Below are 21,299 nucleotides of genomic sequence, written 5' to 3'. Positions count from 1 at the left end.
GATGAAATAAAAATATTCGTCCCATAGGAGTACTATAGAAAATATATATACAATGCGGCGACTTCTTGCTTATTTCGAAGAAAAGTGGTATAATTATGTCTGTGGGCCCAAATCCGACTCGTTTTGAGTGTACATATGTAGGTATCGGCTTTTCAACGTACATATGCGTGCAGGTTTTCTATGCCCCAAATGCAACAATTTTGCTTGTTTGCATACCCGACTAGATCAAAATGAAAAGATCATCTGAAAAGATGATTTGCTTGGAATAATCGGCATCTTCTCTAAAGGTCTTTGCACAACGAATGGACGAACAAACGTGATTCAAAAAGGCAATTTCAAAAAAAAAAAAATGCATTTTGTTCTCTAAAACAAGATAATTTTGTAAAACCAATTTGGTCGTGTCTTGGCTAAGTGTTACCATTCATGAAATAAGCATTATTTGAAAAAAAACGTTAGATGACGGACCCTATAAAAACGATCTTGAAGTCCATAAAAAAATGGTAGTTGGCTGTTGGGAATACTCAATTCTTAAATATTGTCCGTTATCTTTGCCTGACTAATAAAGAAAATAGAAGCACATATACGCGTATCGATTTTGATATTCCTCGCTATGAAAATTGCCTGTTCAACAATTAAAGTTGGCAACTAAAAACTTAACTTCATCCGTAGCCATTTTTTTGTATTGGAAGGTCTAGAGGTCTTTAAAGGTCAACTGTCTAGAGGTCTCGAAAGGTCAAGGTCTGGAAAGTTCAAGGTCTTGAAGGGTCTAGAAAGGATAAGGTCTTGAAAAGTCAAGGTGTTGAAAGGTCACGGTCTTGAAAGGTCAAGATCTTGAAAAGTCAAAGTTCAAGGGTCTAGAGATCTTGAAAGGTCAACAGCCTAGAGGTATCGAAAGGTCAAGGTCTTGAAAGGTCAAGGGTTTGAAGGTCCTGAAAGGTCAAGGGTTTGGAGGTCCTGAAAGGTCAAGGTCTTGAAAGGTCACGGTCTTGAAAGGTCAAGGTCTTAAAAGGTCAAGGATCTTGAAAAATAAACTGCCAAGAGGTCTTGAAAGGTCAAGGTCTTAAAAGGTCAAGGGTCTTGAAAGGTCAAGGTCTTGAAAGGTCAAGGGTCTTGAAAGGTCACGGTCTTGAAAGGTCAAGGTCTTGCAAGGTCACGGTATTGAAAAGTCAAGGTCTTGAAAGGTCACGGTCTTGAAAGGTCAAGGGTCAAGAGGTCTTGAAAGGTCATGGTCTTGAAAGGTCAAGGGCCAAGAGGTCCTGAAAGGTCAAGGTCTTGAAAGGTCAAGGTTTTGGAAGGTCAAGGGTCAAGGAGTCCTGAAAGGTCACGGTCTTGAAAGGTCAAGGATCTTGAAAGGTCAAGGGTCTTGAAAGGTCAAGTGTCAAAAGGTCCTGAAATTTCAAGGTCTTGAAAGGTCAAGGGACAAGAGATCCTGAAAGGTCAAGGTTTTGAAAGGTCAAGGGTCAAGGGTCAAGAGGTCTTGAAAGGTCACGGTCTTGAGAGGTCACGGTCTTGAAAGGTCAAAGTCTTGGAAGGTCAAGGGTCAAGAGGTCTTGAAAGGTCATGGTCTTGAAAGGTCAAGGGCCAAGAGGTCCTGAAAGGTCAAGGTCTTGAAAGGTCAAGGTCTTGAAAGGTCAAGGGTCAAGAGTACCTGAAAGGTCCCAGGCTTGAAGGGCCACGGTCTTGAAAGGTCAAGGGTCAAGATATCTTTAAAGGCCACGGTCGTGAAAGGTCAAGGTCTTAAAAGTTCAGGGTCAACAGGTCTTGAAAGGTCACTGTCTTGAAAGGTCACGGTCTTGAAAGGTCAAGGTTTTGAAAGGTCAAGGTCTTAAAAGGTCAAGGGTCTAGAGGTCTTGAAAGGTCAAGGGTCAATAGGTCTTTAAAGGTCAAGGTTTCAAAGGTAAACTTCTTGAAAGGTCAAGGGTCAAGAGGTCTTGAAAGGTCACGGTCTTGAAAGGTCAAGGTCTTAAAAGGTCAAGGGTCAAGAGGTCTTGAAAGATCACTGTCTTGAAAGGTCACGGTCTTGAAAGGTCAAGGTCTTAAAAGGTCAAAAGACAAGAGCTTTTGAAAGGTCAATTGTCAAGAGGTCTTGAAAGGTCACGGTCTTGAAGGGTCACGGTCTTGAAAGGTCAAGGGTCAAGATGTCTTGAAAGGTCACGGTCTCGAAAGGACAAGGGTCTAGAGGTCTTGAAAGGTCAAGGTCTTGAAAGGTCACGGTCTTAAAAGGTCAAGGGTCAAGAGGTCCTGAAAGGTCACGGTCTTGTAAGGTCAAGGGTCAAGGGTCAAGTGGTCTTGAAAGGTCACGGTCTTGAAAGGTCAAGGGTCAAGAGGTCTTGAAAGCTCACGGTATATAAAACTCAAGGTCTTGAAAGCTCAAGGATCAAGAGGTCTTAAAAGGTCACGTACGTAAAAGGTCAATGGTCGAGAGTACCTGAAAGGTCAAGGTCTTGAAAGGACACGGTTTTGAAAGGTCAAGGGTCAAGAATTCTTGAAAGGTCATGGTCTTGAAATGTCAAGGGTCAAGAGGTCTTGAAAGGTCACGGTCTTGAAAGGTCAAGGGTCTTGAAAGGGTAAGGTCTTGAAAGGTCAAGGGTCAAGAGGTCTTGAAAGGTCATGGTCTGGAAAGGTCAAGGGTCTTAAAAGGTCAAGGGTCTTAAAAGGTCAAGGGTCTTGAAAGGTCAATTTTTTTAAAGGTCAAGGGTCAAGAGGTCTTGAAAGGTCAAGGGTCAAGAGGTCTTGAAAGGTCAAGGTCTTAAAAGGTCAGATTCTTGAAAGGTCAAGGGAGGTCTGGAGATTTGAAATGAGGTATGGAAATATGAAGAGAGGTTTTGGAGATCTGAAATAAATACAAAATTTTGGAACAATTCTAAATTTCGAATTTAACTATTTATTTTTTCATTAAATCAAGTTAAGTCTGAAAGGAGAGATTAATTTGAAAAATTGTTCACTTAAAAAGGATTTTTTGTACAATTCCCTTTTTTCTAAGAACGCAAAAAGCTATTACACTGTCTATAGCCATTTGTGCGTTTTTTGAAACAACCAAAATGTGGGTGCGGAGGATTGTAGGTTCTTGCAAATTTTGTTTTACTTTTTTGGTTTAATACATTGATTTAACAAAATTATTCCCTAGAAACTTTCTTAATATTAGAATCTCAACGTAAACGGTCAACTCGTTGACGCTTTGACGTAAAAATATTGTCATTGTAGATCTACAATTAAAAACTACACACAAATTATGTTACATTGTACCAATTTTAACATTCTTTCACACACTAATAAGAAAATGGCTTAAATAAACATTATTTTGTCAAATCGTGTGATAGTCAAAGTTTATTTATTTATTTCAATATTTTTATACTTCCAGTCGCTCTAAGATTCCACACTTAATTTTCGTACAGGCAGCGTCTCAAATTCATGCAGTTCCAAACAACGAGTTCATCTCTTCTTCTATAGGATTTGTAATGTTGCCCTAATATAAAAATATAAAAACCAAATGAAAAACAAAACTGCCGCCTGGGGTCGAATTGGACATGGAAATCCCAAGAGTTCATGATTCTGGGGATTTGAAGGTCCGTTTTAAATACGGGTTGCACAGAAACAGAAATAAAAATAAAATTTTTAATTATAATAGTCTCAATAAATATATATACCTAATTGAATTGAGGGCCACTTTTTTCAGATTTTTTTTACAGTTAGGTAGGGGTCTCAATAGAACATATTTTAAATATTGAGGTGATTAAATGCCTTTTGGTCATACACAAAAAAAAATTCTTTTTCGGACTTAACCCTACTTTTTTTGTATTTCAATTTTTGAGCCTAAAACACGGCGTACTAACAGCTAGGTATGTAAGGCTGCCCCCTGCTTGGGATCACTATAGGATTTGGGATGGGTGAAAGTTTGGGTAAATGCAAAGTACTTTTTGCATTTGAGCACTAAAATCAAAGAAATCCCCAACAAAAAAAAAGTAAGTATGGCAACACTGAACAAAAAACATGGCAGAAATGTCAAAATCAACTATTTTTGCGTGTTTTGTATGCAAGAAAGTGAATTTTAAAAATTAATTTAAATTAGAAATAAATGTTTCCTCGCTCTAAAATTGCTATAGTTATTATTTATTTGCACATACCTATCAAATAAAAATCCGAGAGTTGAAATTCGTGCTGGGGTAATGGAAAGTTGAGCCTCGAATTGAATTGACATTGCGTGAATTTTTTCAAAAATAGTAATAAACGTTTCCCCGCTCTAAAATTGCATTTATTATTATTTTATTGCACTTATCTCTCAAACACAAATCAAATAAAACAACCGCGAGTAAAAATTCGTTCTGCTGTAAAAAAAAGAAAGAAAAAATAATCATATTAAACTTTATGCATACCTAATAACAGAATATAAAGAGAAGCACATTATGAACACATCCCCCGTTGCTACGAATTTTCGGAGTGGCTTCGCATCTTCAATTGTCAAAATTTGTCAAACCAAACCAAGAAAAAAAGTTGAGTGTCAGTGTTGTGTTAAGTTAAGAAATATTGTTTTTCAGATTTTTTCCTTTAAATAAAATAATATTGCACGAAATAATCAACTTTGTTTCCCAACAAATAAATACAACCAAACTGTTATTTGCACAATAAAAAGAGAATCAAATAACAATTTTTGATTTGCTTGAAATCAAAAATATGACTTCACGCAAGAGAAGTGGTTCGGGGTCTTCAAAACGCCCGAAAGAAAAAGTTGTTTACATTTATGAACTGTTTTTCCGTGGCGAAGATCCCACTGGAGATAGTTCGGAATTCTGGAATGAATTTTTCTTACTCCAACCAAATGTTGAATCACTAGAAAATGAAATAACTAAACTCACTGGAGAACAGCTACTTACAGTCAAAACGAATATTAATTTAATATTTGAAAAATGCATTGAGATTCTGGAATCAGGTAGGATTTGTAAAGATGTTTTATAATTCTATTATATCAGTCTCTTTATTCAGGTCACCCCAAACGAATGTGCAATAGTCTCCAAACTCTCTGCTCTTTGTTCTACTCGGTTTTTAAGAAATCTTCCATTGACACTAGCTTTGACGTTGTTGGCCAGATATTCCAGTACGATGAAATGTATCAAAAAATGAAGATACTGCTTAATCATTGTAATCAAATTTTGATAGGTAAAGGAATGTCCAATCCCTAAACTTCCAGAAACCTGAACCATTATTTTGATTCTTTCAGGTGATGTTGTCGAAAATGCCCGTTTCATGTGTCTTAAACTACTTTTAGTTCTCGTTACTGGAACAGATAATGTAAGTCAGAATGTTACTGTAGAATATTTGATGCTCCACACGCTTTTCGATTCCTTTGTAAGACTGTTAAGTGATCCAACACTTCGTGCCCAACACGGGCATGACATCGTTATCCTACTGACTGTTCTAGTTAATTATCGCAAACACGAGGCAACAAATCCTTACATCGTGCAGCTATCAATTCTGGCAGATGAATTAGCCTTAAATGGATACGGACAGATGATATCACAATCTTTGATAGATTTCTGTCGTCAGTATATGCAGAGTCTTTCTAATGTGCAATCCTCGTCGTGGTTCTCTTCACTATCAAATATTGTTGGCAACATGTTTGTATCGGATGAGGGATGTGAACGCGTTCAACAAATCAAAGCTAACAATGGACTTCTGCTCGCTCTATACGAAGCTGTTCATTTGAACAGAAACTTCATTACTACTTTGGCCCATACGCAAGCAGAATCAAGTGCTCCTCCATCACCAAGCAACACATTGAGCCTAACTCAACCAGTTCCTGATTTGGCAAATGCCCCCATTATCGACATTACTCAATATCCAACAAATTTATTGGTAGCAGTTTTTCAATATTGGTAAGAATATTCTTTTGTGATGTTAAGATTTGTATTAGTAGCTACCACGAGCTGAAAAATTATGCAGGAATTCGACAAATCTGTATGAGAATGACTATCATATATTTTCAAGTGTCCAGAGAAGTTGATGTGTTTTACTCGCAGCTCTTAACCCATCTTAAGTTTACGCTAAATGCGATCAGGCCATAAAACGTTTCAAAGAAGTTAAATACGTTAAATGTGAATATTTCTGCGGTCGTTTTTTTTTTTTTAAATAAGAATTGTGTTGAAATAAATGACAGTGATTTCGACGTTATATCAGAAATTATTTTGGAAATGTAATTCTTGTCTCAGAATAAATCCCTTTCTATTTCTAAACAATTTTAATGAACTTGCTTTTTATGTAAATAGTCTTAGGAAAGAGTTCTCTTCGAACAAAGTGTCTCAATCCAATTCCCCACCTCGCAAATTAGCTTAGAAAATATGCTTGAATATTTGCCTAGTCAAAACGGTAACAATAATATTGTGCCTGGTGAAAACAATTAATAAACTGATGAGATATAATATTAATCGGCTCTCACCACTGCCCCTTATGATAGCCAATTATTTCATAACATTTCTACTGCTTCAAATAATAAAAATTCAACTTAATTATGTTGTTGTTGAAAACAAGAAAAGAGGTGAAGATAATCGGCAACGATAAGTCATCAAATCTTAGTGCATGTCCCAAAATTAAGTGGTTTTATTTATCTCGTTTCACTACCAAATTTACTCATGAAGACATTGTTAAGTTTATATCCGAAAAAAAACAAACTACTTCTAATTTATTCAAATTTTGTATGCTAGTTAAAAAAGATGCAAATATTTCAGAACTAAAATTCGTAATATTTAAACTACAAGACCATTTATCAAATACGATGGATTCTTCAAACGTTCTGTGAAGTGTTCAAGTTAAATATTTTTTTTTAACCAAGGACTAAAAAGACCTTTTCACACGGAAATACAAGATCCCAGTAATTGTACTTCCTTCAATAAAAGGTGTACCACTAATTTTTACCAATGAAGCTAAATACCTTGGTCTGATATTGGACAACAAATTAAGTTGGAAATCTAATATACAGGAAAGAGTTAAAAAAGCTACAGCAGGTCTTTTCCTTTGCAAGAAAGCCATAGGAAGCAAATGGAACCTCGCATAGCCTACTGGCTATACACATCGGTCATCCAACCAATACTTATGTACGGGGTTGCAGTATGGTAGATTGCACTGGAGAAAGTCACATACTACGACAAACTCAGCAGAGTCCAAAGTCACACCCTCAGCAGCGTTAGACACTCTCCTCCATCTGAAACCCCTCGACATCTTTAGTAAACAAGTGGCAGCGAGTACAGCGATAAGACTCGACGCCTTATCTCAATGGACCAACAACAATGTGGGGCACTCCATCATTTTGAACCTCTTTGGTTCTATACCAAAGTACATAGACTACACTATTCCTAAAAACCTATTTGGAAAAAACTTCCAGGTATCCATTCCATCCAGAGATGAATGGGAAAACAAAAAACTCCTGGATAACAAAAGTATTCATTTTTATATAGATGGATCAAAGACAAATGAGGGAGTTGGTAGTGGTGTGTACTCAGAAAAGCGTCTTTCAAGCTGAAATTTCTCTTGATGGTGTCTCAACCAAATCTCAAACGGCCCTCGATTGTCGATCGTTTCTTATTGAGGTGGCGCAGCAATTTATCATTCACCTATGTTGGGTGCCGGGCCAAAGAGACATCACGGGAAATTGTAGAGCCGATGAACTCGCTAAAAATGGAACCGTCATGTCTATTTCACCTGCAAGGGAGGAGATAGGTATACCGATAGCTACATGTAAACTTATGCTAAAAGAAACAGCTTTTGCGATAGCAAATTCTAGGTGGCACAGCTTACCAACATGCGCAGCCACAAAACTCATATAGCCTTCACTGGACCTAAAGCGCTCTAAAGACTTGTTATCTCAAAGCAGACTTCATATTAGCTCCCTAATAGGTGTCCTTACGTGCCACTGTCTTATAGGCAGACACGCAATACGACTTGGTGTAGCCTCAAATGACTACTGTAGGAGCTGTACGGACGAAGAAGGAGAGGAAACAATCTCTCATCCCCTCTGCACTTGCCCTGCTCTTGCACTCAGACGCAAACTTCATCTGGTGGACTACTCTTTTGATAATCCCAGTAAACTAGCTAAAAAGGATATCAAATATCTTCTTCGCTTTTTAAAAAGCTCAAAATGGTTCGAATAGTTAGAAGTAATTCTCTAGATTCATGTGGTATCACAATGGGCCTTTCTTTTGGCCTAAGTGTGTGGATTCTAATCCGCAGGGACGTTAACCTAACCTAACCTAACTAAAAAGAGAATATATAGAAATACCACTTTTCTCGAGTCAGGCCTAATACCATCATTATCAGCTTTAGTATTATCACCATCGTTGTCTACATCGCTCTCTGAGCAACACATCATTCTGCACACGATCTCCATCACTACTAAAACCATCATCACCTGCACCGCTACCATTATCATTAACATCATAATTGCTATGATAATTATCAGCCCTCGATTTCTATGCATTGTCCTTAACCAATGCTCATTTAGCTTCTCAGTTAGATTCAAACGATTTTCGTAGTTATTAATAAAATTTTGGGGAATTTGTACAAAAATGCAACAACAAGAGTTGAAGTGGTGCTCCCTTTTATGCTTGTACTGAATTATTATAGTGAACTTCATTCCGCCAAAGAGTTTATTAGATTTATATAAACAGTATAGTGATTTATATTTGTCGAAAACTATTTGGGTCTTTGGTTCAGATGACGGTATTCTTGTTCCATTTAATGTAATAATGAGTGTGATTCTTTGTTTATTGATTCGTTGTAAACTCTTAACTCATAACTACAGTCAGGGCCGGATTTAGATGTTCAGAGGCCTCGGGGCATTAAATTAGCGGAGTAAACCACTTTTTTCAATCCAATTTTTCAATAAAACATTTATTGTGAAACCAAGTTGATTCCTTTAGTATTGAACAATCCAGTTCTCGGAGTTAATCGTTTTCAATGCTCAGGAGAAAAATCTTCGATGGACGGTTTTGTCCCATTCGTAGTTTGAAACCAATTTTTTTTCATTTTTGAAAATGAGCGCTCTCCAGTGTAATTTGTTACCATCAAAACCAAATACATTCTCAATGCAATTTCGAGGTTTGGGAATGTAGCTCTGAAATTTGTATCTTCAAGAAATTGATAGTAAAATATCTCCGGCCATTGATCTGTTCCATAGTCCTTTTCCTTTTTGTATGAGTCAATCAAAGAACCAACTCATTACCAAGACTAGGCTCGGAATCATCCGGATACACTTTCACCAATGGCTCTGTTGCAGCGTGCAAATTTTCAGCATTCGTCTTCTCGATGTGATTCAGGAATCCAAATCTCAAACGTACAGCTTCATAGGCGTGCAATCTTTCAGTAAGAGAAACGGATAGCTGGTCAATCACTGGGTTGAAGGAGGATACTTTGTATTTTTCCTTGGGTGACAGATTTGCGTCTTGTGCTTTCGCGTAATCGAGCGAATTCAACCTCACATTTCTTGTTCTGGTACGGGTGCGTGATTGTACATGTTCATCATAACGGGATATTTTTTGGCTGCTCCTCGTATTTATCAAAATCATTTTGTTTCGATTTCACGAATGATTTCAATGTTTCTAGTGCACGCATTGCCGATTCAAGAATTATTTTTGGGTCCGGAAACATCTTATTTGTAGCGTTGAATCGCTCTAAGATATCGTTCCAAAATGTTGCAAGCAACGATGAAAGTAGAGAAATTGATCCACCGCAACTATTCGAAACATGCATCTTTTAAACTAAGAATGCCTGACTCTATCTTTGGACTTCTCATTTCTAAGTGGCCTAGTGGTATAATAGTCCACGAATTTGAAAATAAGCAAATCAGCACAAGAGTATCATCCTCTAACCATTTTTGCAATATCCAGACAATGCCACATTATCAAAGAAGCAGCTTCAAAAAATTCGAATCTATTATCAAAATGTCAACGGACTACGGACAAAGATCAATAAGGTCTACAATAATATAACCATTCTACCACACAATATAATCATTTTGACTGAAACTTGGCTAAACAATACATTCGATTCGAATTATCAAGTGTACAGACGTGATAGACACTGTTTAAATGACATTAGCACTGTAGGAGGTGGACTTTTGCTTGCCGTAAGAAATTGCTTGATATGCACTTTGGTTGACGACTTTCATCAATCTAATGTAGAAATAATTTTCATAAACATAACATGTCCTCTATCAATGAATTCTTGACAATTGACGGTCTTGCCTCATATGGGCTAAACCAACTTAATGGGATTGCCAACAACTTCAACAAAATATTGGACCTTATATTCTTCTCGGACACACTCAATGCTAATATTTCTCTAAATTCAGCTAGTACCCTACATGTCGAAGAAGACCGATATCACCCAGCATTAGACTTATCTCTTAATTTAAATGAATGTAATGTTCCTAATTGCTCGAAAGCAAATCTTGAATTTAACTTTAAAAAATGCCGACTTAATGAACTTTTCAACCTGTTATGTAATGTTAACTGGAATCATTTGTTTGAGAACTGTGACATTAATGCTATAAATTCTACTGTGTTCTCTTTAACTTTTTTTATGAAACCACACCATTGCGAAAACCGCGCAATATTTCTAAATCTCCTCCATGGATGACTCTGAAAAAATTACAAATATGTTTGCAAATTTTTTCAAAGATGCTTTCGAAGTAGCGAACTCCTGTGAAACGCCTGAGTCATTGGCCCTCTCACAAAATGTCCCTCATTTGAATTCAATTAGTTAGTTTGTTATAGCCTTGGTCCAGATTGTGTGCCTTCTTATATTTTGAAAAAATGCGCATCCTATTTATCCTATCCTCTTCATATTCTTTTTAATGAATCGCTTAAATCTTCCTGAAATTTAGAAAACTTCGTTCATAACACCGATACATAAAAGTACTAAACATGAAATACAAAATTATTTTTTTTTTTTTACACTTCAGAATTTCAGAAAGTAGTAAGCTTATAGCAAGCGTCAAACTACGATCAGAGGCTCATCATAAGTGCATGTGTTAGTTGTTAGTAAAAAATAATACAAATATAGCCTAACACACGCACAAAATACAAAACAAAATTAATATTTAACTATTACAGAACAAAAAATAAAATGAGAATGTTTACGATAGTGGAGCACTGGTTCTAAACGATGCCAGATCATAGGGATCTTCCCAAGGAAGACCTTTAAGGGCAAAGCGAATGAAATTATGTTGAATTGATTCAATACGTTTTCTATGAATTTCGTAATAGGAAGTCCATACCTGCGAAGCATATTCAAGATGAGGACGAACATGGCAATTATACAAAGAAAGGGTAACATAGGGATCATTGAACTCCTTTGCCCAGCGTTTTATAAAACCAAGCATAGAACTTGCCTTATTAACAATAACATTAATGTGATGTGTAAACTCTAAGTTGGAACAGAAATGTACACTTTAATCTTTAAATGTGGAGACACGACAGAGTTTTTGCTGTGATAAACAGTAGTCAAATACGTTACTGATTAGTTTTTAAGTGAAAGTTATAGTCTGGCATTTTAAAGAGTTGAGTAAAAGGCTATTTTTCCCACACCAAAAGGTGAAACTATCAATGTCGGCTTGTAAAAGAATACGATCATGGTTGGACTTTATTATTTTGCAAATCTTCATATCGTCAACAAAAATGAGAAGTTCGCTTGAGCGTAGACATGACGATACATCGTTAATAGACAGGATGAACAGAAAGGGGCCAAGATGGTTTCCCTGGGGAACACCAGATTGAGCAACAAAAGGTTCAGAATGACAATTTCTAAATTTTACCTCGTAGGATCTGTTTTTAAGGTATGACTTAATCCAAGCTAAGAAAAATGGTGGAAAACCAAGAGCCTTAAGTTTAAATAAAATAATTCCGTGGCTAAGTTGGTCAAAAGCTTTAGAAAAGTCAGTTTATACACGCCGTTGTAAAACTGTCCGTCATCCCTAAGTTATTTGAGTCCATTATTTGTAAAGTCATATCGTTTAATTGTATTGTAAGTCTATAATTTGTGACTGTCAACATGGTTTTCTTTCATTTCAGTTCATTTTGTTTAGATTCGTTTGAAAAACGGAAACAAGTTGACTGTGTCTTCACAGACTTCAGTAAGGGCTCAATTGTGCCATAAAACGTTAACTTCCAAACTTAAATCCCATGGCTTTAACGATAAATTTGTTAGTTGGGTTTCGTCGTGCTTATATAATAGATCATGCACCGTAGTTTTTAGGAATGAGCAGTCATCATATTTTTATACCAATTCTGGCGTACCACAAGGTAGCCACTTAGGACCATTACTGTTTATTTTGTACGTTAACGACTTACCTTCTATTATAAAACTTTTATCTGTCTTAATATACGCTGATGACATTACAATTTTCAAGCGTATCGACTCACTTGACGACTGTTTACTCCTAGAAGATGATCTAAATAGTTTTCGCGGATGTTGTTTTATAAACAAGATTTCACTAAACATAGACAAATGTAAATCAATGTGTTTTACACGGAAACAAAATGTTTTGACTTTCAATTATCAATTAGACTCTTCTTATTTTGCGAAGCACCAACAAGCCTCGGATACGGACGGATTTACTGTTGATAACCAACGCAAACGAATAAAGGACAACGAACTTCGGATATGCACGTGGAATGTTAGGTCCCTTAACAGACCACGTGCGGCCGAAGAATTAGCGGAGGCCCTAAAACGATATAAAGCAGATATCACCGCCATCCAGGAAATGCGATGGGATGGGCCGGGCAAAATGAGGATGAAAAACTGCAATATTTACTATGGTGACTGCTACCACGAAAACCAACAGCGCTTATTTGGATGCGGCTTCGTCATTGGAGCCAGACTAAGGCAAGAAGTCTTGAGCTATAGGTGCATCAATGAGCGCCCCATGACCATACGCATCAAGGCTAAATTCGGCAACATTAGCCTGATATGCGCGCACGCCCCCACAGAAGAGAAAGACGACAACACCAAAGATATGTTCTTCGAGCTCCTAGACAAAACATATGAGCAGTGCCCTAGCTACGATATTAAAATAGTCCTGGGCGATTTTAACGCCAAGCTAGGAAGGGAAGACATCTTTGGTGGAATAATCGGGAAGAACAGCCTGCACGACAACACTTCCGACAATGGATTCAGGCTCATAGATTATGCTGCGGGGCGAAACGTCATGGTAGTCAGTACGCGTTTTCCACACCTCAACATCCATAAAAAAAACTTGGACTTCTCCAGATCAATCTACCGTCAACCAGATTGACCATATTGCGATCGACGCCAGACACGCTTCCAGCATTATGGATGTACTAACTTTCCGAGGAGCTAACATCGACTCGGACCACTACCTCGTAGTAGCCAAGGTAGCACTTCGAATTTCCAGACCCAAGGCAAAACAGGGAGGTGCTGGGAGAAGGTACAACGTCGAACGGCTACAATCGCCAGAGATCGCCAAATCCTTTTCCGACCGAGTTACCTCTCTCGAAGTTCTCTGCCGCCAACACAATGTATCGAAAACCAGTGGCAACATTGCCAAGATGCAATCAGAGAAGCCGCCTCTGATGTGCTGGGTTTCAAACAGCCACCAACAAGGAACCCCTGGTTTGATGAGGAATGTCGGCAGGCAAATGCAGCCAAACAACAGGCACGCAAAGCGGCGCTGCATAAAAGGACGAGAGCTACTCGTGATCTCTATGAGCAGAAGAGGCGAGAGGAACGCCGACTTCTCAGAAGGAAAACGAGAGGGCATGAGAAGCGTGCGGTTGAAGATGTTGAGAGGTATAAAAACAGGAATGAGGTTCGAAAGTTTTATGAACAGGTGAAACGAAATTTACAGGTACATAAACCTAGAACCGAAGGCTGCAAAGACGAAAGTGGAAACATCATAGTGGAACCGCAGTCAATGCTGAGGATATGGAAGGACCACTTCTGCAGACTGTATAACGGCGACGAAGAACTGAATTCCGCTGTCAGGCAGGATCCATTCAATATAGACGACGAAAGCCAACAATCCCGTCCTCCCGACTTAGACGAAGTAAAGATTGCCATATCTAAGTTGAAGTCTAATAAAGCCGCTATAGCGGATGGCTTGAATGCCGAGCTCTTTAAAGCAGCTGGAGATAAGTTGGTTAGGAGCATGCACCAACTTATCTGAAAGCATGCCCGATGAATGGAACCTCAGTATTGTTTGCCCGATCCTTAAAAAAGGAGACCCTCTAAACTGCACCAACTATAGAGGAATAAGTCTACTTAACATCGCCTATAAAATCTTTTCTGCCGTAATATGTGAACGTTTAAAGCCCATCGTCAGCAACCTGATAGGTCTTTATCAGTGTAGTTTTAGACCAGGAAAGTCCACAGTTGATCAAATATTCACATTACGGCAGATCCTGGAAAAAACCCAAGAACACCAAATCGACACCCACCATCTTTTCATCGATTTCAAGGCCGCATATGACAGCATATACTGGGACGAGCTGTATAGAGCCATGTCTAGTTTTGGCATCCCTGCAAAACTCGTCCGGTTGTGCAGGATGACCATGAAACAACAGAACCTTTCGATATCAAAAAAGGTTTTAGACAAGGTGATGCGCTGTCATGCGATTTTTTTAACATCGTGCTTGAAAGAATAGTGCAGAGCTCACACGTTAACACTAGAGGCACTATCTTTCAAAAGTCTGTCCAATTACTGGCTTATGCTGATGACATTGACATAATCGGAAGAACTCAGCGTGATGTCAATGGGGCTTTTGTGAGTATTGAGGCAAAGGCGGAAAAAATGGGTTTAACGGTTAATGAGGGCAAAACAAAGTACATGCTGTCGTCAAGAAAGGACATACAATACGGACGTCTTGGTCAAAACGTCACCATCAACAGACGTAGCTTTGAGTTAGTCAAGGACTTCGTCTACCTAGACTCCGGTGTAAACACAGAAAACAACACCAGCGCTGAGATCAAACGCAGAATAAATCTTGCTAACCGCTTTTCCTTGACTGAGAAAGCAATTGAGTGGTAAAGTCCTCTCTTGAGGGACCAAAGTGTTGCTATATAAGACCCTTATCATCTCCGTCCTGCTATACGGTGCAGAAGCATGGACTTTGACAAAAGCGGATGAAAGCACGTTGGGTCGCTTCGAGAGAAAAGTTCTTCGTGTGATCTACGGTCCCGTATGCATCGAAGGGGAGTGGAGGAGAAGATGGAACGATGAGCTGTACAGCGACGTAGACTTAGCTAGAAGGGTAAAAGTCCAACGACTTAGATGGCTGGGTCACGTAGAGCGCATGGAAACCAATGCTCCGGCCCGGAAAGTCTTCGAATCCACACCCACAGGACAGCGCAGTAGAGGAAGACCGCGGATCAGGTGGCACGCACAAGTGGAAGGTGACCTCACCCAACTTGGAGCGCGAAACTGGAGACATGTAGCTAGGGAGTGAGCTAGATGGAGAAGTTTGTTGGGTGAGGCCCTATTTCACACAGGACTGTAGCGCCACCTTAAGTAAGTAAGTAAGTATTTGACTAAACTCTCTACTTTCTCTGACCTAGGTATTATTCTTGACTCAAAATTAACGTTTACAAATCATTATGACTTTATTATTAAAAAAGCAAATAAGACACTCGGATTTATAAAACGGACCCATATATTCATAAACTTCTTTATAAGACCAATATTGGAATATGGATGTCCATATAAACAGAATAGAAGGAGTACATAGAAGATTCATGCGCTTCTGCCTCCGTTTCTTCCCATGGTCCAATAGGCCGAACTTCCACCCTACAATCATAGGCTTACGCTCATAAATCTTCCATCGCTTTCTTAACACAGAGAGTACATTCAGCTTTGCTTTATTATAAAATTAATCAATGGGTCAGTCATATCACTACAATTTTGAAACAAATAAACTTCAAGTATTAGAAGACACGTTCCTTTACGTCCTACATTAAGCAGATCGAACTATGGTAAAAACAATTCCCTCAACCAATTGATTTCAGTTTACAACAAGTATTACTTTTTGGTATATTCTGTAAGCGATGATTTTAAAAAGTAAAACATTTAAATTAATTCTTTTCAACACTTCAATTTAGCTTTTTTTTGCAAATTGCTTAAAGCATTGTAAATCTATTAATCTAAGAATAAATATAATATTAGTCTTAAGTTGTAACGTTAGTTTGTTTAACGAAATCAATAATTAAAAGAAACAAACATTTGTTGAGATACGGAATCGAATACCCAACCTCCGAGGTTGTGGGCAAGTACCACCCGACTCAGCCATTAAGTGATTGGGGTACTGCCTCAAGATGGGTAGTGAAATTGGAAGTGCTTCTTATCAGGGCCATTTCAGATTTAGATTTTTTACTGATTTCCTGATTGGAGTGAACAAATATAGATCAATTTTCTGTTATTTAAGATTAATATAATTAAATAATCATTTATGTACAAAGTACTGAAGGCTGTAGGTAAAGGTAAAAGAGCAAAAAAAAATACATATCAAAGGAAAAGATGGTTAATAGTGTTTACTAGATTGAATTTGAAACAAACATTTTTCGAAGTCTCCATTAATCCGGCCCTGACTACAGTATTTATAGAAAACTTAAGTTAATATTAATTGATAAAGATTTAAGTTTGTATGTGAAAAATTCTATTTTCTCAATTTTTTTTTTCAAATATCATTCACCATTATTGAATTATTTATGTATCTCTTCAGCCTTAAGCTTTGATCTCGGGACTTGAGTAACTTTTATAACGGTTTTCTTGGCTCTCTTCTTTTGTTTCTTAATTTAAAATGAAAAATGCATCTAAGCCTGCTTGGTATAATAGACGACTTATTAATCTTAGTAATAAAAGAACAAAGTTTACAAACAATTGCAAAAGTCTTTGTCTGATGTCAATTTTGCGAAATCTTTATATATAGAAACAAAATTTCATTAATTATTAATGTATATACAAAAACTCTATTTATTCAATGGAATCCACGTTAAAAAAGAATAGTGGAAAACGTCGGTTTTATCTCCTATTTACGAAAGTAGCCCAAATAGGATTTCATTAAAGTATGCTTATTATTGACGACTCATCTTAAAGGACGAAGTCAACACGTTTTAATATATTCGAATATATCAAATACATTTTTAGCGACTTCAGGCGTTCCACAAGGCAGCCATTTAGGTCCATTGTTGCTCCTTATATTTATTACGGACCATTCTGATATCGTCGGCCAACTCCATGGTGGCTCCTTGCTCTTTCGGATTAAAGGATCTTTACACATTAAAATCCCTTTGTAAGGTCACTGTAATATATGAGGTCCATTCTGGAATATTGCTGCGCATTATGAAACCCAAATTATAATGACCATATAAGTAGAATTAAAAAAGTTCAAAAGAATTTCATAAGATTTGTTGCAAACAAACTAGAATGAAATATTTAAATGTCGTCGTACAATGTAAGATGTCAGCTTATTGACATTCAAACATTAGAAAACGCCGAAAGACGTTTGCTATAACTTTTATTAAGGATACCTTGTCATATCATATTGACTGTCCTTTTCTTTTATATCTTATAGATCCATACGTTTCCTCTCAAGGGTTAAGTTAATCATTCCTTGTTCCGTGAAAGTTATCAATGAGCCTATTCTACGGAGCGTTAGAGAAATTAATAGCATATCAAATAACATCGATTGAGTAGAATATTTTTTAAAAATATTATGTTAATGCTATTAAAATGTTTGTATAATGTTTTTATAATTATTTTATTAGTCTATTTGAGTGTAAGCTCTACTTGATGTAAATAAATAATGAACAAAAATTTATATATTATGCGACATTCTTCTTCATTATAGTAATATGGTTCTTTCTTAAAGGCATTGAGTAAAGGGTTCTACTAACAATTAAGTAGTATTTTTTTTTTAAATAAATCCTTGATTCAAAAGACTTATATTGTTCGTTTGATGTCGTCGCATCAATCAAATTCATCCGCATGAGAGCCAGCAATAATCAGCAAGGTAACTCTCTCGAACGAGTTTTTAATGGAGCACCCATTCGAATAGCATAGAAATTATGGTTATAAAGTCTTAAGCTCCATTTATGATATAAAGTTTCTTGTTAATTATGATTTTTATGATGAGATAAAAAATAGGAATATATGTATCTTTCTTATACATTTTATTCTACAAGCTATACTTAAAACTTTCCTTGTCGAATTCTTCCAAGTATTTAACATATTCAAATATTTTCCAGTTCCATAGTAATGCAAGATAACAAAAACGAGTCCAGCGTGGCTAATCTGAAGTTATGTTTCCTTATTCTTACCTGCATATCTGAAGATCAATACGCGAACTCTATGATGCATGACAACAATCTTACATTCAAAGTAATGTTACATCGTGCTCAAATGAGGCATCGTAAGCTTCATGTGGATCGGGTGGGTAAATCTCAACCTCTTGCTGCTACTCTTCTTGATCTGCTGGTTGAGTTCATTGTGTCGCATTTAATGAAAAAATTCCCAATGGAATTATATCTACTCTGCATTGGAATCATTCAACGCATATTGTGCTATCAAAAGCGTTGCAGAGTTCGTCTGAACTATCCATGGAAAGAACTCTGGTCAGCACTGATTGGGTTGCTGCGGTTTTTAGTCAATCAAGAACAGAACTTGATAAAAAAATGCAACATCTTTTATTTATCATTGCAGGTAAATAGTATATAAACATGGCTTTATTTTGAATGAATAACTTACCTTTAATTTCCCTTTGTTCCTAACACAGGTGGTGAATATATTTAACTTGTTCATTACATATGGCGATACTTTTCTAGCGACTACAAACAGCTATGATGAGCTGTATTATGAACTCAATAGAGAAGAAAAAGTTTTCTCAGAAATTCAGTCTATGGGTAAGTACAGCTGAATTCAGTTTCAGAAGTTTTTTTAGTAATAATTTTATTCCATTTCTTTAAGTACTGCGTTACACTACAATGCCTGACTGCGAATATAAAGACGACGTAATAAAACTCCTTAATGCCTTAGTTAATATTTTAGCAATTGTTAAACATTTTCAATATAAAATCAAGGAATGGCTTGCTGAACAAGGCCTCTCAACACCAACCGAAGAGCAGATTTTGGATGTAGTTAGAAAGAATTATGATTTAACTTTAAAATTGCAAGACTCCCTAGATCATTATGAACGATATGCGGAGGCTCCTAGGCACTCTGCCTTTTTCACAGCGATGGTTCGTGATGTAGTGATTGATACGAGGAAGAGCATTTATGGGTATGTTAAGGAAGCTGTGTCAGTGGTACCTGAACAGGATTTAATGATAACATCAACCTCATCTTAGACAACGATTAATGGAATTTAAGTTTAATTATATTCCTTTTTTTCTGTGCGAAACCTACACATCAATATTTTACTACATTATTTAACTTGCTATGGTTTTTTCGTCCTTGAAATAAATTTAGTTATAGAAAAATTTTGAAACTGTCAAAAGATTTATTATACTATTATAAATATATTGTGTACCGAAAATTATTATTATGACCTTAAGACATAAATATAAAACATATTTTTATTAATGGTAAAAGTACAAGCGTTTTTGTTTCCCCTGTAATGAATAATTGCTTCCAAATGTAACCCCGTCACATGATTCTTCTAAATTTTATTTAAAGACTGGTCAAAGGACAGTTCTCAATTTTGAAAAATTATATATTCTTTTACATTTAACTTTCACTTTCAAATTATATATTCTTTTACATTTAACTTTCACTTTCACTCGAAATTAAATTTAGATCGATTCAAAATAGAAATCTTAGATTAGGAATATAGGAATTATTTGTAAGCAAATACCGAAGCACAGGACTATAATAGCATTCTCTAGTAACGCCAAATTAACAGCAAAATGTGCTCTAAGCAAATTGGTTTTATAAATCGAGCTTTTAGAAGCAGTTTCATTGGAAACGAGCGATGGGATCAGAAATTACGTGGTGTGACGTGTAATTTGTATAAATTTCAGAAATTAATACTTTCTTTGGGACATTGCATTTTTTTTGTAGTAATTTACTTTTATATGGTCCATCAAATATGACCGTTGCAGGTATTTCTTGCTTATTCAAGTTTTCCTCAGTGAAGTTGGCTTTATAACCTGACCCTAATAACCTCTTTAGAACTCGAATGGAACCATGAGTTTTCCTCGGGTTGGATATGTTTTTTTTCTCTATTCGGAATAAAATTTCTTATTACCCAAAGCATTAAGTTTGTAATCATATCTGCGATGGAGTCTTCGTTGCTATCGATGAAGCATTGTGACCAGTTAAAGTTCTTGAAGAAGTCGTTGGAACCGTCACATTTGTCTTTCTTATATATCCTAACGGTTCTCGTAGCAGTTTTTTCTTTAACTATTTGGATGTACGATACAATTGTCTGCTTTTCGTATTATTTAGAGGTCACAGGTAAGAAAATTGTTGTTGTAAAAGAACTTCAAGGTCTCGGTGTTGACTGATCCACTGGCTCGGATAGTATTCCAGTTTGTTCTGAAGAGGTGATCTTCAAGCTGACAAAACTTCTACGTAAGCTTTCCCATCTGTCCTACTATACAGGGGGGTCATTCCGTAAAACGATTATTGTCAAACAATAGCGTTTTGTCGATAGTCTCACTTCACGTAAGACGATAATCGTCAATGTGATATCGTTTGCACGATAGCTAAATATTAAATAAGCAAATTAAAATAAAAGGGCTGCAGCAGGAATCTTGTCTTCCTTCCCTTGAACATAATTGTGGTTTTACTCATTGGCCAAGGAAGGATGCTCATCCATAAATGTTATACCCATTTGCAGGTGAATTTGTGTTACTGTCCTATGTATCGGTATATAGAAAATTATAATTGTAATTAAAATAATATCCGATATAAATAACTTACGTGTTGAAATTATAGTTATATCGTCGGCGGCAACAAATAAAAATAGTTATAGCTTCCAGGGGACTGATTATAAGATTCGAGGCGAATCGTTTTGCTAGCGAGCTTGCCATTTTTCAATTCGACCAATTAACGAATTCGATGGCGAATTTGAAATGTCATAATGTTTGTTGGCGAGTTTAAATCCGACTGCTTTTTTTGGCGGATTCACAGGCAAAAGAGTGTTTATTTATTATTCACGGTTCGATTTCGTGGATTCTTTCTTGATTAATTGTATACAAATGTGAGTTAGCTTTATTTTAATTTTCTTATAATTTATCCACAATCCATAATTAAATATAAAATTTCTTATAAATCACCGCAAATTTCGCAATTTCAATCAAAA

General features: G+C 36.6%; 1 protein-coding gene across 1 annotated transcript; it reads left to right on the top strand.

Annotated features, from left to right (window-relative positions):
- The first annotated feature begins 4,488 nt into the window (after positions 1-4,488).
- LOC129940877 (armadillo-like helical domain-containing protein 3) lies at positions 4,489-19,584 on the top strand. Its single transcript, XM_056049399.1, has 6 exons — positions 4,489-4,927; positions 4,981-5,154; positions 5,216-5,870; positions 18,244-18,697; positions 18,771-18,897; positions 18,962-19,584. Exons 1-6 carry the CDS (start codon positions 4,672-4,674, stop codon positions 19,339-19,341), a joined length of 2,046 nt encoding a protein of 681 aa, XP_055905374.1. The 5' UTR covers positions 4,489-4,671; the 3' UTR covers positions 19,342-19,584.
- Positions 19,585-21,299: the final 1,715 nt, after the last annotated feature.

This window comes from Eupeodes corollae, chromosome 1 (assembly GCF_945859685.1).
Source record: "Eupeodes corollae chromosome 1, idEupCoro1.1, whole genome shotgun sequence".
Classification (NCBI taxonomy): Eukaryota; Metazoa; Arthropoda; class Insecta; order Diptera; family Syrphidae; genus Eupeodes; species Eupeodes corollae.
Note: the sequence above shows the minus strand (reverse complement) of the source record. Positions and strands in the feature narration are given on the sequence as shown.

Excerpts from the sequence above, each read along its gene's own strand:
- LOC129940877 (XM_056049399.1), top strand. The coding sequence starts at position 4,672 with ATGACTTCACGCAAGAGAAGTGGTTCGGGGTCTTCAAAACGCCCGAAA. Across the intron at positions 4,928-4,980 it reads CATTGAGATTCTGGAATCAG|GTCACCCCAAACGAATGTGC; the intron begins GTAGGATTTGTA and ends CTCTTTATTCAG. Across the intron at positions 5,155-5,215 it reads TTGTAATCAAATTTTGATAG|GTGATGTTGTCGAAAATGCC; the intron begins GTAAAGGAATGT and ends TGATTCTTTCAG.